At 40.5% G+C, this 25,633-nt stretch overlaps 3 protein-coding genes across 3 annotated transcripts in view; 2 read left to right on the top strand and 1 right to left on the bottom strand.

The window, feature by feature from the left end:
- ptpn4a (protein tyrosine phosphatase non-receptor type 4a) overlaps positions 1 to 1,788 on the bottom strand; it is a 404,635-nt gene extending 402,847 nt beyond the window's left edge. The window contains exon 1 of the mRNA XM_041200092.1: positions 1,690 to 1,788. The gene's annotated coding sequence lies outside the window, so the exon portion shown is untranslated. The remainder of the gene's footprint in view (positions 1 to 1,689) is intronic.
- LOC121284662 (fibrinogen-like protein 1-like protein) lies at positions 948 to 4,026 on the top strand. The gene is made up of 3 exons (XM_041200221.1): positions 948 to 961; positions 2,493 to 2,671; positions 3,386 to 4,026. Exons 1-3 carry the CDS (start codon positions 948 to 950, stop codon positions 4,024 to 4,026), a joined length of 834 nt encoding a protein of 277 aa, XP_041056155.1.
- Positions 4,027 to 6,010: 1,984 nt separating this feature from the next.
- LOC121284661 (fibrinogen-like protein 1-like protein) lies at positions 6,011 to 25,075 on the top strand. The gene is made up of 3 exons (XM_041200219.1): positions 6,011 to 6,033; positions 22,882 to 23,075; positions 24,417 to 25,075. Exons 1-3 carry the CDS (start codon positions 6,011 to 6,013, stop codon positions 25,073 to 25,075), a joined length of 876 nt encoding a protein of 291 aa, XP_041056153.1.
- The last annotated feature ends 558 nt before the right edge of the window (positions 25,076 to 25,633 follow it).

The following is a 25,633-nucleotide window of genomic DNA, read 5'->3' as shown; positions in this document are numbered from 1 at the left end:
TGGACAGGCTTTGAGGAGTCAGGCGGTGAGTTACTTGCAACAACTTCTGACTTGCTCTTGCAGCCACAGTATTTATACGGTTAACCCAGTTAAATTTCAGGTCAATGATAATCCCCAGGATGTTGATGGTGGGAGATTCGTTGATGGTAATGCCATTTAACGTCAAGTGAAGATGGATAGATTTTCTCTTGTTGAGATGCTCATTGCCTGACATTTATCAGCCCAAGCCTGAATTTTGTCCAAGTCTTGCTGCATATGCACACAGACTGCTTCAGTATCTGAGAAGTTGTGAACATTACTGAGCACCGTGCAATCCTCATCAAACATCCCCAATTCTGACTTTATGATGGATGGAATGTCACTGATGAATCAGCTGAAGATGGTTGGGGTCTAGGACACTACCCTGAGGAACTCCTGCAGCAATGTCCTGGGGCTGAGATGGCTGGCCTCTAACAACCCCAACCACCATCCTTTGTATTAGGCATGACTCCAAAACAGTGGAGTGTTTTCCTCCTGATTCTCATTGACTTCTATTTCCCTAGGGCTCTTTTTTGCCACACTTGTTTAAATTCTACTTTGATGCCAAGTGCAGTCACCTCTCACCTCACCTTAATGCCACACTTAACACTAAGACCTGACTTTCCTGCTAATATAAAGAATGCTGAAATATGCTGAGGGATAAGACACCATGCAGGCTGTTGTAGTGAATGGTAGAAATCTTTCAGGAATCCTAAAATCCCCTGTTACACATTGGAATTCATAACCAAGGTAATTTTTTTAGTGATTGATACCAAATTCTGTTTGCATTCTATGGTTCTGCCCATCTATAGGTAAGTGATGGATTTATATTGAATGAATGCAACATGAAAGCCACAATGGAATCAGTTGAGTTGTGCTAGGATATTAAATGGCTGGATTTACTAAAATTAGGTTCATAACTTTCAACAATGGGATTGAACAGGTGAGTCCAGTACCAGAACCACTGCCTCTGCCACTAAGCTTGGGTTATTGAGGCTTGCTGCAGGAAGAGTAACTTCGAGAAGGTGTGGAGATCTCAGGAAACAATGATCCTGAGAATGAGGCAGCACACAGGTTGGCTGCACCAACTGAGTGGGTCAGGTCAGACAGCAGTTGAGTCAACCATGTTGATGTGGGAATGGAGTCACATGTAGGCCAGACTGGGTAAGGACAGCAGCTTTCCATCTGGGCCGTACTGAACCATTACTGATGGCAGCTGTTTACTTCCACATATCTTATAATGAATGCAAACTTTCAAACTTTCATGATGAGATTTGAACTCTCAAAATCTGGATTACAGTAACATAATACTTGTTGGGAATGCATGAATGCATAATCTCATCAGGATTACATGTCTTGTCATTTGTAGAGAGATGGGACATCACATAGCAATAACTTTATGGGCCAGAGGAACCCAAAATGAAATTTGAAATGGACTAGGCTTTGCTACAATCATTATGTAAGTTGTACAATGTGTTATTTTCCTTAAATAATTTGCTTTCCTTTTTTCTCTACCATCCTTATTTAATCTTAGAAATATCATTTTGCCCCTTTCCAGTGAACTGTATATATTCTACTTTTTGCTTAATATTTTCCTCCTGGAATCCACACCCTAAATTATAGAATAATAGAATCATACAGTACAGAAGGAGGCCATTCGGCCCATTTTACCTCTGCAGGTTCTTGAAACAGCTGTCCAATTAGAGCAGGGCAGTGGAATTTTCTCCATAACAATGCACTTTTTTTCTTTTTCAGTATACATTCAATTGCCTTTTGAAAGTTCAGGAAGAAATAGAAAGGCTGTTTAAGTGGGCACACACATAACTGCTGTAAGCCTAATGATATTGTGATCACGGATTCCTAAATGTTCTCCTGCTGAAAATGTTCCACTTGCCCCATGTCCTCCGTCTCCTTGCTCTTTACAATATTATTTATCTCAGAGTATATTAGGATGGCCCCATCCCCCCACTTATCGTGTCTCTTCTGTTTTTGATCTTCCTGAAATCTGCCTGTAAGCTCGGTCAAACATCTCCTTCCCATTATTTCGTGTTCTATGGTCTACAACCAGCAGCATAAACAAATTCTATTTTCATATGGCTGTTTGTTTTGAGATCTTCATTTTAAAATTGCTTAATCACTATAACCTGGAAATTTTGAACTCAAGGAACTTGTATTTTATATGACACTAGATAGGCATAAATTATCAGCTACTATTTTCAAGCTGTTAAGGTGCGTTCTTGACAATAAAATTTGCAGATGTTCAATATATTTTGTGTAAATATTTAGCTTGTTAATGATTTTACATCTAACATGACCCAGGTATAAAATGTAGGAAGCACTGTGCCCAGTGTTTCATACCTTTTTTGTTAAGTACTTCATAAAGGAATTGCCTTCAGTGAGTTGTGGTTTCTTTTAAATTGGCATAAGTACTAAATACTGAATTGCTTAATCAAAAGTATTTTCATCTTTTTCAGAGTTTGCAACATGTTTTCCCAAAGAACATTGATTTTTATGCTCCTTGCCGTCTTTATGGTTGAGAACTGCTCTGCATTCACCACGGTCTTTTCTAGACGCAACAGAATTGACAACATAAATGCGTTGACCATGGAGCAAAAGGCAAAAATTTTGAATTTAGCTGATTACAAAAAGGGAGGTAAATGATTACAAATGGCTTTGATTATAATGCATGCATTTTTATATCATAACTAATTATTTGCCTTATCAGATAGGCTGCAGTTGTACTCGAATTTCCGTGTCATTTCCAAGCATTGCTGTGCATTGAGTCAAAACTGGGTAATGTAAAGCAACGGGTCAGATTTAGATTTAAGACCAAGAAGTGCGAGATCCTCCTTAGGATTCCGAATCACAGAACCAGGACAGTACATGGAGTGGAATCTAACTCCAGTTTAAGATGCTAGTATTTAGAATTTTAATGGTTTATTTTATTGAAGAGCTGGACTAAAAGGTATTCATGGCATTTTGCTTATCTTGTTAATGATAGTCGATGGCCAATTTAGCAGGATAGTTTTAACACTAATAAAGAATCATACAGGAAACAGTGTACGTGTTATGCTGATGTTTCAGGAATAGAGCTGATTTTTTTTCTCCCCTGTGTTGTATTGCCACGGAACAACACAAATTAACCATGACCCATATTTCTGGGTTGGGCCTTTCAAAAGTGTAAATCGTGACCATTTCTCATAGTTGTCAATGTCTTGCATTTTAACATCAAACATTCAGTGACACAAAATTGACATGAAAGTACAACATGCCAGAGCAATTTTGGGTAGTTTTCAATTATAACATGACCGTAATATAACAATTTGTAAATCGACATGATTTTCTATTGCCATCATTGATTTTACAGTACTACACCGAGACTGCAGGGCATTGAACCGTCTTCAAGATAAGCCCAGTGGTATCTATGTTATTAAACCCAGTGGAAGTGTCCCTTTCGTGGTCTACTGTGACATGGACACCGAAGGTGGTGGATGGGTGGTGCTGCAACGTGTCTCGAAGCAAAGTAATATTCAATTTGCAAATCATTGGTCTACTTACAAGCATACTTTTGGTGACGTGGAAGATGACTACTGGCTGGGAAATGAATACATTCATCTTATCACACAACATGTCCATTATGAAGTGAAATTTGTCATTGTGAGCAAATCTGAGAGAGTAGAGGTTAATTATACCAGCTTTACCGTTGAAGATGAAAATAATAAGTACAAACTGAGGCTGGGCGCTCCCATCGGTGGTTCTGTGTCTTATGATATTTTGAGTAATGCCAGTAAAGATGAGTGTAGTGATAATATGATGTTTTCTACCAGCGATCAGGATAACGATAGAGATGTAACAAGGAATTGTGCAGCTGAATTTGGAGGGGGTTGGTGGTTCAATAAGTGCTCGTCTGTAATTTTCAATGACAAACAAATTCGCTGGCCGGGCATTTGTGATGACTGTCTAAATGCCACCATTTTAATCAGACCATCCTTTGTAAATTGCTTGTAATCTAGCTATCAAACATGTTGCTGAATGGTAAAACACATGTTGTGCTCTTGATTTTTTGGCAACTGTAACAAACCTTGTATTCTTTGATCCAGTTCAGTAGTATAGTAATAAATTTATCAAAATTATAACCCCATCTTGTTTCTTGTTTGAATGACTGAAATAAGTGAAAGAAAGAATAATCTGGTTGTGTGTTGAAAACACAGTTTTCTTGTCGAGAAGCTGCATGAATTTTCTTTTCAGAATTTTAAAAAAAGATTCCTGCATGAAAATATGAATATTTTCCTTAACATAGGATGTGTGACACAAAAACAGGCCATTCAGCCCAACCAGTCTAGCCGGTGTTTATGTTCCACTCGAGCCTCCTCTCATCTCTTTTCATCTAAAGCCACCATCGTAACCATCTATTCCCTTCTCCCTCAGATGCTTCTAAAAGCAAAATACTGCAGTTGCTGCAAATCTGAAATAAAAACAGAAAATGCTGGACATACTCAGCAAGTCTAGCAGCGTCTGTGGAGAGAGAAACAGAGGTGACGTTTCAAGTTGTGAACTTTCATCAGAACGTTCTGATAAAGGATTATGACCTGAAAATGTTAACTCTGTTTCTCTCTCTGCAGATGCTGGCAGGCCTGCTGAGTATTTCCAGCATTTTCTGTTTTCTATTCCTCAAATGCTTGTCTAGTTTCCGCTTAATGCATCTATACTATTTGCTTCAACCGCTTCCTGTGGTTTGCAAGTTCCACATTCTTACCACTCTTTATCAAAGGCCTTTTGAAAATCCGGATAAGTAACATTTCTTTCTCTTTATTCTTTCATGGGGTTTGGGCTTTGCTGGCTGGGCCAGCATTTATTGCCCATCCCTAATTATCCTTGAGAAGGAAGTGGTGAGCTGCCTTCTTGAACCACTGCAATCCGTGTGGTGTTGGTACGCCCACAGTGCTGTTATGGAGGGAGTTCCAGGATTTTGACCCAGTGAAGGAACAGCGATATATTTCCAAGTCAGGATGGTGAGTGGCTTGGAGGGGAACTTCCAGGTAGCAGCATTCCCATGTGTCTGCTGCCCTATTAATGTCATCATTAGCTACACAGCAATTCCGGCCTAAAAAATTCACATATTCTAGGATGTTGCTAATTTTGATATTAAGTACTGCTGGTGTACACCCATTTTATCGTAAACTACATCAGTGTTTCAATGGTTCCTAACATAAAGAACTCTTATTGTAACAAACTTACACACATTCCACAGGCAACTACTTTTTCAGATATGTGAGGAAGAAAGTTATTTTCTGTGTACTGTATGTGTTCATTCTCACCTGTGCTTTGGTCCTGGAACAGTGACCTTGTCAAAAGCTGACTGATGGCTGTGCATTGCAGCATTTTCTATTCTTATAAGTAGAATATACTAGTTATCTTACAACAGTGTTGCGAACAATTAGCACTTCTATTTCATAAAAGCTGACTTTCATATTTTTTAATGAAATTTTCAATATGACTTTGTATCTTTGTTGAGACATGCCTGATAACTGGAGTTGAACTTGTTTCTTTGGAGAAAATGAAATAAAGGGGAGTCAGCAGCTTAATTATTCAATAGCTGAGAGGTATAAATGATGTACATTAAGCAGCTTATTGATTTAGATTGTCTGCAAAGAACCAAAGGGTGCAGGTTTAAAATTTGCTTGCATCAAGTGGGACAGGTGATGGAAAGAAAAGTTTTCCCAAAGAGATCCAAGGGTAGAAAGTTCCCAAAAAAATGTGATCAAGGTCAGGATGATTAATTCTTTGTCAAGGAGTTGGATGTATACCGGTTTGGGACTTGGATCAGGACTTATAGAATTAGACATACACAGGAATATTATCCGGAAAACAGGGGATTAGGTTAGGATTATGGAGATGTGAAGATGAATTAACTAATTTTCCTAAATGGCAGTATACTTTCGTTCAATTGTTAACTTTAAATTTAAGATCAGTAGGTTCCTGTTAACCAAAGATGTCAAGAGATATGGAGCTAAGGTGGGTATGTGGTGACAGGTCACAGAACTGCCATGATCTCATTGAATGGCAGAGTAAGCTCGAGGGGCCAAATGGTCTATTCCTGGTCATTTGTTCCTATTAATGTACTTGCTTGAATGACCATTGGGAAGCAGGGAAGTGTCACACAGAATTTAAAGAGTTAAATGCACCGGGTAGAGCCCATGGTAGGATATGTGGTCTAATGAAAGAGTTGGGGAGATGGATAAACGTGTTTTTCTTCTACCGTGCTTCCTTAATTGGTTACCATGATACATAGCAAAGATTTATTATGACAGCAAGTTATGCATAAGTGTGTATTTCCCTCTGTGACAGTTTAAAGACACATTTTCAAATACAATCACCTCATGAAAGATGTTGATACTCTATTATAAATCAGGATCAATGCACTCTCCTGGCCTAGTGTTGATCACCTAAAGGAGGGATAGAGGAATTTTCTAAATTTGTTTCCTTCGTTGGTCTTGGTTTTTGTCTGATTTTCCAACTCTCACAGGAGGTCACCTGGCTCTGGCTAGGTTAGAGTGTCTGTGATGTGATGCCTAAGGTATCATAACTAAATGGGACAGCTAGATGGACTAGTGGCTTTTTCCTGATTGTCATTTTTGTATGTTAGTGTATTCTGTCATTATATTTTAAATGCAAAATTCTTTTAAAAATACATTTTAAAATGAGGCCCGTTGTGCTGGTTCATGGCAAATTTTGCATTTGGCTATATATACAGATAAGTTTGAGCAGGAGCTTGGGACGGGAAAAAACTCTTTTCAAACGGGCACAAGTTTGGGTGCAATATTCCCTCATATCGCTGATTGAACCAAAAGTAGAAACTTTATGCCTGGATAGATGTCTGTAGCTGTGAAACAAAAACAGAAAATGCTGGAAAAACTCAGCAGGTCTGACAGTGTGGAGAGAGAAACAGAGTTGACGCTTTGAATCCGTATGACTCTCCTTCAAAGCTGCGGGGTCATATGAACTCGAAGCATCAACTCTGTTTCTCTCTCCACAGATGCAATCAGACCCGCTGAGTTTTTCCAGCATTTTCTGTTTTTGTTTCAGATTTCCAGCATCCGCAGTATTTTGTTTCAATCTTTTCCTAAACTGTGTTTCCCCGATGTTTAAACAAGTCTTTACTTTTGCTATTCCAGTGCTTCTGCTATGTACAACCCTGAGGGCCAGTACAGTTGGAGATACTTAGCACTCCTGTACCACAATAGGATCATAGGGTGGAGGTGGCCCTCCTCTAGTGGCAGTTTGCTCCTGGGAGGAAACCACTGCTTCAGGACTTGCCTTTGGAAAACCTAGCATGGCATCCTTTGCAAAACAAAAACAGATGTCCAGTGTGCTAGTTTGAGAAACGCTGGAGAAGAGCAAAGAAGATTTACAAGAATGATACCAGATCTAAGAGGTTGTAACTATCAGAGAATTCTGAACATGCTGGGGTCCTTTCTCTTCAGAAAGGGGAATGCCCTAATAGTGGTCTCTAAAATTATGAAATAATTTTACCAATGTGGTGATAATTATTTGCATATTCACTTAGGTGCTTTGATATTCAAGGGTGAATGCTGGATTGAAGGCTTTGTACTCTGTGTGAAAGTGGAAGAAAGGGAGTTAGGATAGTGGTGACAAAGATAGAATTGCATTAAATAGATAAAGTAAGACTTTGAAAATCAGTCATGTTCTGATGGCCATAGCAGCAGTCACTGAGCAGTCATCTGAGTTACTGTCAACTGGATGCGCTGGTCCATGTAGCTCTAATTCCAAAGGAACTAGTGAAACCTCGCTTGGAATGTCTAAGTCCAGGGTTTCTTGTATGACAAACTCATGAATGTTACAATTATACAGAACACATGGGCTAGAGCAAATCACAGTCCTCTCCTTCAATTTAGCCAACTTCAATGGGAGCCTTTTCAACGACAAATCATCCATTAACGCAATTTTCTTCCTTGAAAAGCTCAGGAAGAGTGAATTGTGAAGGATAGAGGGGGTATCATGACACGTTCAAACAAGTCTTGTGCTTACATCCTTTGCTTGTTGTCACACAATCTGTACATTCAGGGAGGTTAATGGGACTGACCACTTGAACTCCCAAAGCAATGTGGCTGCCACCTGTTGCTCCTTGGGCCTTAGAAAAAAGTGACCTCTTAAAACCACCTATCACAATGCTGCCTTTCTGTGATGCCTAACTTGATGAATTCACCAGCTCTCTGCAAAAATGTCAGTTGTTTGTTGAGTAAATGCCTGGATGACACAGATTCCCCATGACTGCCTGAAAGAACTTGGTTGTGTGTGATTGTGACTTTCACAGCCGCAGACAGCTGTTGAGGCAGATGAGCATAACTGCACAGTTCCCTATTGCCTCTTTGATAAAGCTAACTCTTCCAATGAACTGCTCCTTTGCGTACTATATTACCTACATATTCTTTGGGAAGGAGGTAGTATCTTGAAGGTTGCATTCAAATACTGCCTCACTGTCTTTTCCTCCATCCTTTGCTGATCCTTCTCTTCTTCCATTATGATGGCAAAGAAAGGAATACTCATTGAGAATCACATAATTGTTCTTGAGAAGGTCTCGCTGTACGGGAGGGTCAAAAACATCCAGTGGTCTCTCAGTGCCACAATCAGAATCATGTCCAGGGTTGCCACATGCTCCAGTGATAGCTGTATTGAAGAAAAGATGCTCCCAATATGAAAATGATGGACATCAGAGTCACAAACGTCACTGTCATGCTTAAAAGCTGGCAACTCAACCTCCATGGAAGTGAACGTTCTTCTTATCAGACAAAAGCCCATAGGATCAGCACCTCAGACTCCAAAGCCATGGGCAGCTTTCTCTGTGACGTCTGCTGGGAAGATGGCACACTCCATCAGATTCATTCATGCTTTGCTAATCACCTTGCATGAATGTTCCCACTAGCGCAATCTAATTACTCACATTCTCATGTGAAATTATCCGAGATGGTTCATGGGAGCGAGAAAGCAGGCAAGGAGATCAAAAGGGTTAGGACATAGGGACACAAAACCTTATGATGCTGTAGTGACCCACGAGTGAATGTCCTCATCATTCATTCGCTTCCTAGTCATTGGTCAACACAATTGATTCAGCAAGGACTCTCCTTCTGCTTATCAATGCCTCCTCGTAGCATCCTCCAATTGCTGTGATGGTCCTGCAGCCAAGAATGGCTAAGCGCTACTCCCTTGGGATTAGACAGAGAGAAAAATGTGGAAGATTGTGGCTGTTTCATAAAGATACCATCATGTTTGTATATGTGTGCACCTGCGCATCTGCTATCTGGACTGTCCTGTCGTTCTTGGGATCTATGATGGCAAAGATATAAAAACCTTCACAGCAGCTCCATGGGGTGCTCCTTGTAGGGGATGATCTCCTTATTAGAGATACATTTCCAGCATTCTCCTTCTGATCAACATTGCATCAAGTTCCTTTTGCAACAAAGTGAGCATATTAGGCGAATACTAGCAATGAACTGATGCTTCCCAGGTGGCCCTGGACAGCTGATGCAGCTGGTATTACTCCGCTAAAGGGAAGGAATGGCCTTTAAGATTCTGCTGCAAGCAACTGTCTCTGAGTTGGCAACACATACTCTATTATTCTGAGGCAGTGCCCACCTACACACCAGTACAGCATTAAGGATTACTTCTGTAGGTGTTAAATTTAAGGAGTGAAGAGGGTCTAGTGCCCAAGGAAGAACAAGAACAATTAATGTGTAACCTTGCCGATGTCGATAAGGACATTGAACCTTCTGCACCATTGGCGGCGAGAGATGTTGTACTTTTTGCTTCTGTCACCCACCCCCATCCCAACCACACAGCATTACTCAACATGTTTTTGGTGATTTTCTCTTGGACATGCAGCAATTGCTTCCTTCCTGCAGCTGAATCTCATTCAGGAGGATTTGGAAGTCCATCTTCCCGAAATTCTGTGCTCTTCTTTTCCTGCCTCTCGCAATGCCCTTTCCTCACTGCCTCTGCCAGACTGTTCAGTGGAGAAAAGGGGCTGTAAGTTACCCATGTGCCATCCATTCCAGCTACCTGATGCCAACTCAGTAAGCCAAGTACTTCCGTCCCCTACCCCAGCACTGCGGCTTCCCACAGCTACTGCAGGCTGCAGCATTAAGGCTGCACTCTAATTTATTTTGCTTTTAAATATACATAATTTGTATAATGGGTTTTCCAGTGAATATTTAAAGGAGTTGATCCCACACATTTATAGCAAGATCAACACTGCAGAGCATTGGTAGCACAAATCCCAGTTTCGAGGCTCAAAACTGAAATGTTTGAGGTCATGGTATTTCAGTGCTTGGAGAAGATATTCTCCAACCAAAGATTTACGTGCCACTGCAAAGCATGCTTTCATTTCCAAAGATTAGAATGAGTGAAATTAGCATGAGAGTGTAATAAATGCAATCTACTTGTTATAAAAATTTTATGAAAGTGTTGCCTGAGGTGTTTTTAATGACAAACATTGAATTGCACGTAAGGCAGCTGAGGTGTCCAAATATTTGCCAGAAAAAAAAATCACAATCAAAGGTAATCATTGATAATTGATTTCTAAGAGTCACCATTGGCCAAATGTTTGATTATACTGCTAGTCAGATTGTAAATGAGGATTGCACTTGTCATGTTAAAAATAAATGGCTTGCACCAAATTTCAGCACGCAACATATGTAGGGCTGATAAAATTATAATTTAATCATTAAAATGGTTTATGATGCAATCGCTTTGTCTTTAATTTGTTTCATTTCACAGTTTTATTTTCATAATTCAAGGTATACCTTTAAAATGTAAAGGACAATACCCTTTGCAAATTAAGAGCTCAGCAGCAGTTCATGTCTTTGAACTATGTTTCAATGCAACGAGTAACAAAATAATCGATACTAATAATTGTGAATATATTTGTATATTTTGACTCCTTTTGTCCATAGGTGACTTTATATCAAAAAGTTGTTCACTGGCTGTAAAGCACTTTGGGCACCCTGAGCTTGTGTGTGACACAATACAAGTGTAAGTTTTCTTTTTTTATTTCCACTCTGTTAATATGTTACAATATTGCAACAGCTATTTTATAATGAAATTAAATCCCAATAACTTTCTGGACAAATTCCATTGTACACAAGCTACAGCATGCCATTGGCCTTTTAGGATAATAGCATTTGTAACAAAATCCAAACCAAAACCGTTAAAGAGAAATGTAATGATTTCTTCTAAACTTCTCATATGTACAGCTTGCACACAATGGAGCTAGTTTCCCAGCAGTAATACACTTCAGAATTGAGAAAATACTATTTCACTCTCAGGGCTTGCTATGGCAGTGTGACTCAGTTGGTAGCACGCTTGACTCTGAACAATGTCGATTTAAATGTCATTATAGATTTAAGCACACAACCCAGGCTGACGCTTCAGCTTAGGCAGGGCACCATTGCTTGGGAAGTCGTTACATTGAGGCCCTAGCATACCTTCTCATGTGGATATAAAGGATCCTTTTGTATTACTGAGATACCCAAAAGGACAAGTTATGCCTAACATGAAAGGTCCAATAGGCTGGGCTCTTTTCTCTAGACAAGAGAACACTAAAGTGTCACCTGATTGATGTCATTTAAGATTATGAAAGGATTTGATAGGGTAAATGTAGAGAAGATGTTCCACTTGCGACAAGACCAAAATTAGGGCCATTAATACAACATAGTCGCTAACAAATACAGAGTAGTCAGACGCATATCATAGGTGCACTTAAGGGGAAGAAAGGAATACTGTAGGCTTCTCCAACCTTTGTGAGTGAGGTGGGTGGGGGGGGTTCCACAATTATATTCTTTTCCTCATTCAAGGGGCCAATGAGCAGATTTTGGAACGATATATGAATTTTTAAAAAAAATTGTGTGTGAAGAAAAGAAACAACTTGCTGAGCAAAAATAAAGCGATGTCAAAAACAGCAAATGGTTAATTTTAAAAAAGTGTAATTAATAAAAATGATCAGTAGAGTGTAAGAGTGTGTGTGTGTGTCTGGCTTACTCTGAGTCTCAGGGTGTTTACTCACTCACCCTCACCCAGTGTGAGAGTGGGTGAGTGTATATGTTGAGTGACTGAGAATCCTAAGACTGGAAGTGAGCCAGACACAGACACACACACATTTGCTCCATCACTCTCACAAACACACTCTTGCTCTCTCGCTCTAACACACACACACACAGAGACACTCTCCCTCGCTCTCAAACACACACACACACTCTCCCTCGCTCTCAAACACACACACACACTCTCCCTCGCTCTCAAACACACACACACACTCTCCCTCGCTCTCAAACACACACACACACTCTCTCCCTGCAGCACCTTCTCTCTCCCCAGGCCCTGCAACATCCTCTCTCTCCCTGGGCCCCACAGCACCCTCTTTCTCCCCGGGCCCCGAAGGACCTTCTCCCTCCCCGGGCCCGCAGCACCTTCTCTCTCCCCAGGCCCTGCAGCATCCTCTCTCTCCCCAGGCCCCGCAGCACCTTCTCTATCTCCCCGGGCCCCGCAGAGCAACTCTCTCTCTCTCTCTTCCTCCACCTTCCCAGGCTCTACAGCACCTTCTCTCTCCCCGGGCCCCGCAGCATTGTCTCTCTCTCTGGGCCCAGCAGCCCCCTCTGTCCCCTGGCCCCACAGCACCTTCTATCATCAGGCCCCACAGCAACTTCTCTCCCCAAGCCTTGCAGAGCAACTCTCTCTCCCTCTCTTCCCCCACCCTCCCCGGCTCTACAGCACCTCTTCTTTTCGTTCCCCCTCCCCGCCAAAATCCTCTCTCTCTCCCCAGCACACTTACCTCTACTGGTGATCGTTGCTCGTCTAACCAGAGACTCTTTCTTTCCCACATTTGCTGCTGAGAGGGTCACTAGTAGATCAAATCCACTAGGGAAACTTGATCACGTCATCACAATGGTTTTGCAATTTGTATTTATTTCGAGGTGCGTGCTCTGAATTCAGTAGTAATAAGTCCACCAAGACTTGGTAGTTTCAGAGGTTTTTCTGGAAAACTAAATTAAACATTTCTTAACAAAAGAAAAGATTTCAAGCACATGCATGGGTTTACAAATTACAACTATAACAACTCCTAAAACCCCTGATTAATCTGGCTTCCAGTTACACCCCCGTTAAGGCAACTGTAAAAAATAGATTTAAACAGATCCCGGTAAGTCACCACAATATCCTGGACAGTAGAATTCAAAGTGGCTTTTCCCAGCTTAAGTTTCTGTAGACAGCAGCTTAATGCATAAATACTGAAGGCTTTTCACACTTCTGGTAGATCTTATAATGCCTTCTCTAACACATAACCTCAATTTCCTTTATACATGTTTCTCCCTTTTATTGCAAATTCCATTGTTCCCATAAGCCTTTGGAAGTTTACTTTTCTCATAATATAAATCATTGCATAGCGCGATTATTATCAGTACCTTTGGGAAAAATAAACACACTGCTTGGCCTAGCTTCTCTGGCTAGGTGTAACATCCTACCATCTATTTGAAATTCAAGCTACCTCAATTTATCTAAAAATGCAAATTCTCCTCCCCTCATATTCTAAAACTTCAGCCATGTTTACATACTTAGCTTTTAAACCTAGTTTCTTTTGATGAGTTAAAGCCTCCAGATCAGCTATCTCCAATTCAATTAAATCCCACACACACACACACACACAATTTATCCAAACCCCATTATTAACCTATTTTTACAATAAAGCACAATAATATTATGAGAATTATTATACTTTCACGACGTGGACAAGCCTGCTGTAAAAGGAAAAACAGAAATACCTGGAAAAACTCAGCAGGTCTGGCAGCATCGGTGGAGAAGAGCAGAGTGATGTTTCGAATCCTCGTGACCCTTCAACAGAACTAAGTAAAAATAGGAAAGGGGTGAAATATAAGCTGGTTTAAGGGGGGTGGTGGAGAAATGGGGGGGGGGGGGGGAAACAAGCTACCTTGCTTGTCCTGCTCTCCACTCTTAATTAGCACATTCTTTTAGATAATATCAAGTGGGGGTGGGGTGAAGTAAACGACCATCATTTATTTCACCACACCCCACTAGATCTACCTTGCTTGTCCTGCTCTCCACTCTTAATTAGCACATTCTTTTAGATAATATCACCACCTTCAACACCTCTTTGTTCTTTTGTCTGTGACATCTTTTGGTTATCTACTTCTATCACTGCATGCTTGTCCCAACAACCCGCATACCCCCCCCCCCCCCACCCCTTAAACCAGCTTATATTTCACCCCTTTCCTATTTTTACTTAGTCCTGTTGAAGGGTCATGAGGGCTTGAAACATCAACTCTGCTCTTCTCCGCCGATGCTGCCAGATGTGCTGAGTTTTTCCAGGTATTTCTGTTTTGGATTTCCAGCATCCGCAGTTTTTTGTTTTTATCTGCTGTAAAAGGATATGCTGTCTGAATTTGACAGAGGAAGCTCAAGTGGAGCATAAACACTGGCATGAACAAGTTGGGCTGAATGATCTGTTTCTGAGTGGTAATTACTTCAAGAACAGCATGAAGTTCTCCTGGTTACCTGGCCAACAATGCTCTCTCAACAAACAATAATAAACTTAAATAAATAAATTTTACTAATGAATTTGCTTTTATCTAATCAACCAATTATCTGGCCATTCATTCACTTAATGTGTGCAGATTAGTTGTCAGCAACATAAACAACCGCAATTGTTCAAAAACAATGCAATGGTTGAGGAGTGCTTTAAGGATACATAAAATGCTATAAAGATTTTTTCCTTCAAAATAACTGAATGTTGCAAAGGGAATATGATCAGGGTCGAGTGACAGGGGCAGGGGTGGTGTTGATGTGTGGGAGAAGAAGCTTAGGGGATCAACTTTGATGATAGGTTAGCCTTAGATTTTCATTTGCCAAGACTCAGAGATTTTCACCAGCAAGATACAGTGGTTCTGTTGAAGAGTCATATGGACTCGAAACGTTAACTGTATTCCTCTCCGCAGATGCTGTCAGACCTGCTGAGTTTCTCTAGGTATTTATATTTTTGTTTTTGTTTTGGATTTCCAGCATCTGCAGTTTTTTGCTTACATCATCACTTGATTGATTCCTGGATAAAAGGGTTATAAAAATACGAATTAGGAGCAGGGGTAGGTCACTTGGCCCTCGAGCCTGGTCCACCATTCAATAAGATCATGGTTGATCTGAATGTAACTTCAACCCCACATTTCTGCCTACCCCTGATAACCTTTCACCTCTTGTTAATCAAGAATCTATCTAGCTCTGCCTTAAAAAATTTCAAAGACTCTGCTTTCACTGTCTTTTGAGGAAGAGGGTTCCAAGGACTTATGACCCTCTGAGAGAAAAAAAATTCTCCTCATCTCTGTCTTAAATGGGCGACCCTTTATTTTTAAATAGTGACCCCTAGTTCTAGATTCTCCCACAAGAGGAAAGATCTTTTCCACATCCACCCTGTCAAGACCCCTTATATGTTTCAATCAAGTCGCCTTCACAGCAGCTCCATGGGGTGCTCCTTGTAGGGGATGATCTCCTTATTAGAGATACATTTCCAGCATTCTCCCTCTGATCAACATTGCATCAAGTTCCTTTTGCAACAAAGTGAGCGTATTAGGCGAATACTAGCAATGAACTGATGCTTCCCAGGTGGCCCTGGACAGCTGATGCAGCTGGTATTACTCCGCTAAAGGGAAGGAATGGCCTTTAAGATTCTGCTGCAAGCAACTGTCTCTGAGTTGGCAACACATACTCTATTATTCTGAGGCAGTGCCCACCTACACACCAGTACAGCATTAAGGATTACTTTTATAGGTGTTAAATTTAAGGAGTGAAGAGGGTCTAGTGCCCAAGGAAGAACAAGAACAATTAATGTGTAACCTTGCCGATGTCGATAAGGACATTGAACCTTCTGCACCATTGGCGGCGAGAGATGTTGTACTTTTTGCTTCTGTCACCCACCCCCATCCCAACCACACAGCATTACTCAACATGTTTTTGGTGATTTTCTCTTGGACATGCAGCAATTGCTTCCTTCCTGCAGCTGAATCTCATTCAGGAGGATTTGGAAGTCCATCTTCCCGAAATTCTGTGCTCTTCTTTTCCTGCCTCTCGCAATGCCCTTTCCTCACTGCCTCTGCCAGACTGTTCAGTGGAGAAAAGGGGCTGTAAGTTACCCATGTGCCATCCATTCCAGCTACCTGATGCCAACTCAGTAAGCCAAGTACTTCCGTCCCCTACCCTAGCACTGCGGCTTCCCACAGCTACTGCAGGCTGCAGCATTAAGGCTGCACTCTAATTTCTATCTAGCTCTGCCTTAAAAAATTTCAAAGACTCTGCTTCCACCACCTTTTGAGGAAGAGAGTTCCAAAGACTCACAACTCTCAAAGAAAAATTTTCTCCTAATCTCTGTCTTAAATGAGTGACCCCTTATTTTAAACAGTGTCTCCTAGTTCTGAATTCTGCCACAAGGGGAAACATCCTTTCCACATCCACCCTGTCAGGACCCCTCAGGTCTTAAAGGTTTTAATTAAGTCACCTTTTACTCGTCTAAATTCCGGTGGATACAAGCCTAACTTGTCCAGCCTTTCCTGATAAGACAAGCCACCAATTCTTGGTATTAATCTAGTAAACCTCTGAACTGCTTCAAATGCATTTACATCTTTCTTTAAATAAGGAAACTAGTACTGTACACAATACTCCAGATGTGGTTTCACCAATGTTCTGTACATCTGAAGCATAACCTCCCTACTTTTGTAATCAATTCCCCTCACAATAAATGATAAAATTCTATTAGCTTTCCTAATTACCTGCATACTAACCTTTTGTGATTCGTCCACTAGGACACCCAGAGCCCTCTGAGTCTTAGAGCTCTGCAATCTCTCACTATTTAGATAATAAGCTTCTTTTTTATTCTTCCTGTCAAAATGAATGATTTCACATTTTCCCCACATTATACTCCATTTGACAGATCTTTGCCCACTTACTTAAAGCATCTATGTCACTTTGTAGCCTCCTTATGTCCTCTTCACAATTTACTTTCCTACCCTCTTTGTGTCGTCAGCAAATTTAGCCACCATTCCTTCGGTCCCTTCATCCAACTCATTTATATATGTTGCAAAAAGTTGAGGTCCCATCACTGATCCCTGTGGTACACCATTCGTCACATCCTGCCAACCAGAAAAAGACCTTTTATACCAACTCTCTGCTTTCTGTTAGCTAGCCAATCTTCTATCCATGCCAATATGTTTGCCCCTACATCTTGAGCTTTTATTTTCTGCAATAATCTTTGATGTGGCACTTTATCAAATGCCTTCTGCAAATCTAAGTATAGTGCATCCACTGGTTCCCCTTTATCCACAGCACATGTGACTCCTTCAAAGAACTCCAATAAATTGGTTAAACATGATTTCCCTTTTACAAAACCGTGTTGATTCTGCCTGATTACCTTGAATTTTTCGAAGTGCCCTGCTATAATATCTTTAATAACAGCTTCTAACATTTTCCCCATGACAGGTGTTAGGCTAACTGGCCTATTGTTTCCTGTTTTCTGTTTCCCTCCCTTTTTGAATAAGAGTTATATTTGCTATTTTCCAATCTAATGGAACCTTCCCTAAATCTAGGGAATTTTGGAAAATTAAAACCAGTGCATCAACTATCTCACTAGCCACTTCTTTCAAAACCTTAGGGTGAAGTCCATCTGGGCCTGGGGATTTGTCAGCCCTCAGCCCAACAATTTGCTCAATACCACTTCCCCACTGATTGTAATTTTCCCTAGTTCCTCCCTCTCATTTCCTGATTTACAGCTATTTCCGAGATGTTACATGTCTCCTTTATAGTGAAGACCGAAGCAAAATACCTGTTTAATTCATTCGCCATCTCCCTATTTTCCATTATCAGTTTCCCAGACGCACTCTCTATGGGACCAATGCTCAATTTGATAACTCTTTTCTTAGTTAAATATCTACAGAAACTCTTACTATCCATCTTTATATTACTAGCTAACTTTCTCTCTTACTCTAATTTTTCTCTCCTTGTTAATATTTTTGTCATTCTTTGCTGTTCTTTATATTCTTTTCAATCTTCTAACCTGCCACCCATCTTTGTGTATGAGCTTATGAGGAAAGGTTGGATAGCCTGGGCGTGTATCCATTGGAGCTTAGAAGAATGAGAGGTGATCTTATTGAAACATATGAGATCCTGAAGGGACTTGGCTGGGTAGGTGCTGAAAGGGGGACAGACTTGTGGGAGAGACTAGAACCAGGGGACAGAGTTTAAAAATAAGGGGTCTCCCATTTAAGATGAAGATGAGGAGAGATTAGAGGAGAAGTGGAGGCAGGGTCATTGAATATCTTTAAGGCTGAGTTAGATAGATTCTTGACTGACAAGGAAGTCAAAGAGTATAGGGGTAGACAGGAAAGTAGAGGCCACAGTCAGAATAGCCATGATCCGATCAAATGGCAGAGTAGTCTCGAGGGGCTGAATGGCCTACTCCTGCTCCTAATTCATATGTTTGTATCATTGACACCATCAGCTAGCCACTCAGAACCCAAACACAAGCTTAACAACTAAGCTGACATCAACTGAATTGCAAATGTCATTCATGACTGGACATGGACCACCAAGCAGACTCCAATCCTACTTGTAAACTGAGTCGCAGAGACTGACTGTTTGCCTAGTAGGGTCTAGAACTATACTATTAGCTGGGTTCTGGAACCCAATTACCAGCCCACAAATCTAGAAGCCAGCACCACAACTGCCAGCCTGAATTTACAGTTCAACGACAGGATCCAAATTCCCTTCAACTATTAACTACCCAATACCATGGCTTTCTAAATCAAAAAATAGTACAGCATAGAAGGAGGCCATTCAGCCAATCCGATCTGTGCTGGCTCTTTCAAAGGCAGTCCAGTTAGTTCTGCACCCATGCTCCTTCCCCATATCTCTGCAATTTTTATCTCCTTCTAACTAGCCACTTGATCCAATGCTTGAGGATATCAACAGCTCCCTTTCTTGGGATCTAATGCCCAGCCATTTAAAACTGCATCATAACCCACCTAACCTTGATCCCTCCATGATTGAACCATTATCCCACTTCTAATCTCTTTTTCCCGTCTAGGGCTCTTCATCATCACCTAGTTGCACTCTCACCTCTCCTGCTGTTCCCTATTCAAATCTTTATAGTTTGCTTTTTGATCTTCACAGCACACTGAGACCACTATGGTCAAAATCACCAATGACAATGTGACTATAAATCCAGTGTGCAATTCCTTATTATTATTCTTCTTGACCACTCTGTGGTGTTTAACAGGCTAGTTCATCACCCCTTTCTTAAACTCCATTGCTTAAACTTCTGCTGTTTTCATTTCTACCTGACCTGATGCAGCCAGCAGAGCTGCTATAATGGCTTCTCCTTCCAACCCTGTATAGTCAACTCAGGAGGGGTCAAAGGGTGATACCTTGAGAGACTCCTATTTGCTTGTATGTTCTGTCCTTCAATGATGTTATCTGTAGGCATGAAATCAATTTTTCTATGTATATAGATAATAGCACCTCTCTGGCACCAACCTGAACTCCACCAATAAGACTGCACCGCTAGATGGTTTGTCTGATACCAAATGTGTTAAGTTCAAAATCTCCATTCTCATTTTAAAAACCCAAATACACCTTCAAATCCTACGTGCCAGGCTCCACTTTTCCAACTGCAGCCTCTTTCGCATCTCTCCGCTAATTTTATACCTTAACGTAACAGCCTCCAGGTGCCTGGAACATTCATACTAAACACCTCCACTTTATTACATCTTTCTCCATCTTCAAAAACCTCCTCAAGATTAATCTCTATGACCATAGTTTGCTATTAAACTAAATATTTTCCCGACTGTTGCTCAACATCAAGTCTAGCCCTTATGAAGTACCTTGGGATTTTATGATTTAGATTAGAAGGCACTTAATAAAGGAAAGTTGCTGCTGAATTCTGCTGGGAAGATTCAGCACTGTACAATCCTTCATGGCTTAAGCTGAAATGCAACTGAACCTTTTAAGATACTCTAATATGGTTACAAAAACGTGCATATTTCTCATTTCATCTTTAATTAGGGTTCTAATATGGCTCACCAAAAGTAGGCAGAATTGAATTTATTGCCCACTCCAATAGCCCAAAGAAGATGGTGGTGAATATAATTGAGCAGCTTTTGGTACAATTCAAATAGCATTAAGAGTGAATCTCAATATGGGATCATAAGAACCAGGCCAGGTAAGGATGGAAGCTCCATGGTCATTTATTTATGGTGCCAAACCATGGACTTTTAGAACTATTGGCTGGGATTTTGTTGGGCCGATGGGAATTGAATGGGGTGGGGGTCTTACCCACCAATTGGAGAACTGGTGGGGGTACCCCCATAAGTTCCATGTGGGAGGCTCAACAGAATCATGTACCCTTCAGGCACTTAATTGACTGCCATCAGGCCTTCCCAGAGATTGAGGTCCCCAGCGGCTGAAGTCCTGCCCACCGAGAGCTGTTGGACAATCAAGAGGCCAGCAGCTCATCATTGCTGCTAGCGCCAGCAAGAGTAGTGGCTGCTGGTGGCACAGCACTCAGCCGAGGCCCAGGGTCGTGGAGGGTCTGCAGGCCACAGGTGAGTGAAGGTGGGATGGGCACGGAGGCAAGGGCAGGGGGAGTGGCTTTCAGTGGCCACTCCCTTCCTGATGCTGGGTTCCTTATTCAGGCAGAGTGTCTGAAAACATATCCATCCCCCCGACCATCTGGGAGGCCATTGGCAAACCAGACAGGTTTTGCCAGGCGACTTTGAGGATGCAAGAGATCCATGCGGCTTCATTTAATCCATGAGCCACCACTAAATTGCAGTGGGCTCAGGGATAATGGGTATCAATTGGCTCATTAATGAACCTAATTGACATCCTGTTGAGGCTGGCTAGGAATTCCATGTCAGTTTCTTCTGCCCTCTGACTTAATCAGGAGAGGTATTCCCACTGCCAGGAGACTGTACTGGAGCCTCTCTCATGATTAAGTGGGCCTGGCTGCCATAGTTCCCGTTATGACAGGCTATGTAAAATCCATACCATTAAATTCAACTTCATAACTTATCCTGGAATCTATTGCTGGTTTAGTACCATAGACACAACATTACCAGACCCTACTTAAGTGAACATTCACAGGTCATTAGGTGAGTTCCTGATCTGAATGAGAGAATTACATGAAATATGGGGCCTAGCAATGCACAAATCAGCATTTTTCCTACAAAACTGGGTGACAACACTTCGAGTGTAACTCAATCTGTGAAACACTGGATCATCCTGAGGATATTGGTCCCCTTATCTAAAGAAAGATATCCTGGTATTGGAGGCAGTCTACAGAAGGTTCACTAAGTTGATCCCGGTATGGCGGGATTTTCTTATGAGGAGAGGTTGAGTAGGTTGGGCCTGTGCTCATTGGAGTTTAAAAGAATGAGAGGCAGCCTTATTGAAACATATAAGATTCTTAGGGGGCTTGACAGGGTAGATGCTGAGAGGTTGTTTCCCCTTGTGGGAGAGTCTAGGACCAGAGGGCATAATCTCAGAGCCCATTTAAAACAGATGAGGAGGAATTTCTTCTCTCAGAGGGTAGTGAATCTGTGGAATTCTTTACCACAAAGGGCTGTTAAACATATTTAAGGCTGAAATAGACAGATTTTTAATCAGTAAGGGAATCAAGGGTAATGGGGAAAAGGCAGGAAAGTGGAGTTGAGGATGATCAGATTAGCCAGGGTCTCATTGAATGGTGGAGCAAACTCGATGGGTCGAATGGCCTACTTCTGCTCCTACGTCTTATGGTCTTATATTTCTTAGCTGCATATTGCTGTCTAGAGCAATTGCAATGTGATAAAGCACTATGATCAGAAAACCATTTACAAGCCATACCCGGTCTCTTTGAGAAGTTTGAATTATCATTTGATTTGTTCTATGAAAGGTATTAATGGGATATTTCCAAGAATGATTGTCCCTGACACTAATTAATAAAAGGACACTGAAAAGTACAATGATTCTTTTAACTCCCTGCTTGAAAATGATGGTCCTATGATCTTGAAAAGTGAGAAAATCAAACTAATTTAACTGGTTATGTTTGTATTTGAATATATCTCTGAATACACAGGCTTTTACCTCACTTTATGTATATTTAGACTTTGCTTAATTTTCTTAATAACCTTTTAAAATTGTAATTATATTCATTATAGTTTTAAGTTTATTAGTCATTCTGAAAAATGAGCATGACAGTGTAACATTCAAGTGCATATATATCAATAAGGTTACTGCTGGCATGGGTTAATTGTTGTCCTTAATGTTATGCAATTGTGCAAGGATAGGTCACATTAAAAAGTACCTTTTGGAATTATAGAGAGCAAGGTCCGCTGGTGGGAACTGTTTTGGAGAAAATCATTCAATAAAAAATAAAATTATATTGCTTATGATACATTTAATTTTGTTTCTGCAAACACATTTATTAATTTTTAAATGAGTGGTTCACAAGAAATGTGGATAGATAAAAGGCAGGATAACAGCGGATAGTCCCTACAACATGTTCCAGCTGTTAAGGCGATCACCATATGTTCAGGGCATGCTCAATATAAATATCATTATCTATAAAATTACAGTTAATTTTTAATGGTTAGTGACAATTGACAATTGAAATCCAGATCTGTATAAAAGCAAACAATGAACCTTTTAATTTATTTCCTGTTTAACCTTCTTCCAGCAAGACTCTCAGTAAGTGTGGGGGAATTTGATGTAAATCTAAAAGTTAATTTATAAGATTAACTTATGTGCTTCATCCTTTTGCAGGTTTTCAATCATGAATTTCCACAATCAGTTAATGGCTTTTGCAGCTATTCTGCTGTCTGCCCAGAGTTTTACTTCGGCAGCTCAGAGTGAACTGACTTACGAACAAATGCAACTTAGAGTAGCTAATGCTGCTTTGCTACCTAAAAGCCAAATGCACAAGGTCATAAATATGAGAGATATTCTTCTGAAAACTGGTAAGCAATTTCAATAACATTTTTCTGAAAACTTTGATGTGAACATCATTGAATTTTCCCTCTTAACTTACACATTTTAATTCAAAAATAAGGTTCAGCATTACATTTTTGTTCTCAGTGTCTTAAAAATCCCTAAGTCTGGTATGGTGCAGCCAACCATGGAATAAAACTTTCTATGTTTTGTCTTAATCAGGTCAGGAGAGAACTCACTGTATTCATCAGTATACATTTTCTATTTTGAACACTCTTTAGTCTTTTTTTTAAAGAATTGCAATTTAGAGTTTTTTTTGTCAATGATCACAAATTTGTACTGGTTTTCAAGGAGATATCATAATTGAGAACAACCGGTGGTTTTGTTTTACTTTTTCATTTTATAAAGTGTCTTTCTATGATTTGAAAGACACTGTGATCCCAATTTAAAATGAAAACAAGGCCAACTTTTCTTTTCATTTAACCACTTACTCAATGTATAGTATGAATGGATGAAAAATTCTTAGGATACAATCATAGCTCATTGGTAGCACTGACTAATAACTCAATCAGAATTTGGTCAACATCAACAGCACTGGGCTACAAAATGAGATCACCAGGCATTATGCAAACTAGAATTTCAGTTTTCCCTGTCCACAAAATCAATTTTGAAATGACTTTCCCTTCTTTAAAATAATTCCCAAATGGAAATATTTGTCCTTGACTATCGAAAATGTAAGGAATTAAGGGAATAGGGTGCACAATTTTCTGATATTCACTCATGGTGGGCAGACTTTTGCACCTGGGCTAGACCTGGAAAATTTTACCATAGATATTCGTGACATTTTAGATGTTACAAGTATAAGTTTCTATCTCCTCTTAAAGAAACGTATTTAAAACAAGAGAAAGAAAGCCCCTTTTGTGTAGAAACTGAGAGATTCAAGTAACAGGTAAAAATAAACTTCCCTGGTGGTTAAGTGATTAATTGAGTTGACAATGTGCCTTAAATAATTTTCATATCCTCAGGATGAACCGGTGTTTCACAGATTGAGTTACACTCGAAGCGTAGTCACTCAGTTTTGTCGGAAAAATGCTGATTTGTGCACAGCCAGGCCCCAAATGAAAGGCAACCAATTCTTCCAATTTAAACTACAGTATAATGGAAAATATAAAAGTTCTACAAATAGCTTGCTTGGTAGAAAGGTTTTTTAGGGGCTACATTATTTTACCGAGTTGCATGTTTATTCATAATGTGCCATCTTCTTAAAACAGTTCTGAATGCATTTAAGACACAAGTAAACCAAGCTCGGCCATTCATGCAAAAATATACATTAAAATATGCATCAAAAAATTAAATGCTTGTTGTTACAGCAAAATACTCAAAAGATTGCACCAGTCTCCGTCGCCGAGGTTTCACTGAAAGTGGCCTCTACGTGATCCAGCCAGAACCGACAAAAAGAACGCCCCTTATTGTGGTCAACTGTGACATGACCTATGACTGCGGTATCGGATACACCGTGCTGCATCGGAACAGCAAAGGCAGCGAATTGACGTGGAACGAGACATGGACTACATACAAGTACGGGTTTGGCAACATTCAGGGTGACCACTACATTGGCAACGAATACATGTACTACTTAACTAACCAGAACTGGTATAAAGCAAGAATAATTATAGATGGAGAGAGCTACGCTGAGTATGACATCTTCCGGTTAGATAATGAGAAGACACAGTATAGGCTGTATCTTGGTGCATACAGGGGTAATGCTGGTGATGCACTTGCAAATAATGCAAACATGGTTGATAATATGCCATTTAGTTCAAGAGATAAGGATGCTGATGGTGATGCAGCTAACTGTGCTTCAAAGTATGGTGGTGGGTGGTGGTTTAACACTTGCTCTACTGCAAACCCATTTGCCATGTTGACCCAAAAAGAGAACATTCACTGGGAACCTTTCGACAAGGCCGCTAAGCATGTCACTCTCATGGTCAAACCTGTCAAAATGTATTGCCGCTCTGAAGGTTACTAATTGTAGGTGAAAGACTAGTTTTACTTCAAAATGCAAATATCCTTTTGTGAAATCCAACCGGACAATATAGTCCAGATTCTCGATGTCAGGAACTTAGATATAATCTAAAAAATAAAATTCATTAAAGCACCCATGTACGTTTTTGGTGACAAGATTATTTTAACAAGCAAAGTAAAAATGTATCTGCATCCTACCCTTATATAAACACAGCATAATGGGGCTAATTTTAATTTTCTTCATTGGCAAAAAACTGATGGTAATGGATCGAGCACCCATTTCTCACCATGGAAAGATATAGAGTGGTACATAACAAATGGATTGATCAACTACCGCCAGTCTTGCACCCATGTTCAAATTATCCAGCTGATGCCCCTTAAAATGTTATCCCAAGACCGTGAAAGGTGCTGAGCAAATGTAAGGCTTTTGTTTGCCCTTTGTGAAGTTAGGAAAAACAAGAGTTCCACAGGGAAACAGCAGCTGGCTGCAAGCCCACAAATATGCCCCCAACATTCGCTACCCCTCACCCCACCAGGGCCTCGATTGGCATTGCAGCCCCCA

This window comes from Carcharodon carcharias, chromosome 12 (genome assembly GCF_017639515.1).
Source record: "Carcharodon carcharias isolate sCarCar2 chromosome 12, sCarCar2.pri, whole genome shotgun sequence".
Lineage (NCBI taxonomy): Eukaryota > Metazoa > Chordata > Chondrichthyes > Lamniformes > Lamnidae > Carcharodon > Carcharodon carcharias.
Note: the sequence above shows the minus strand (reverse complement) of the source record. Positions and strands in the feature narration are given on the sequence as shown.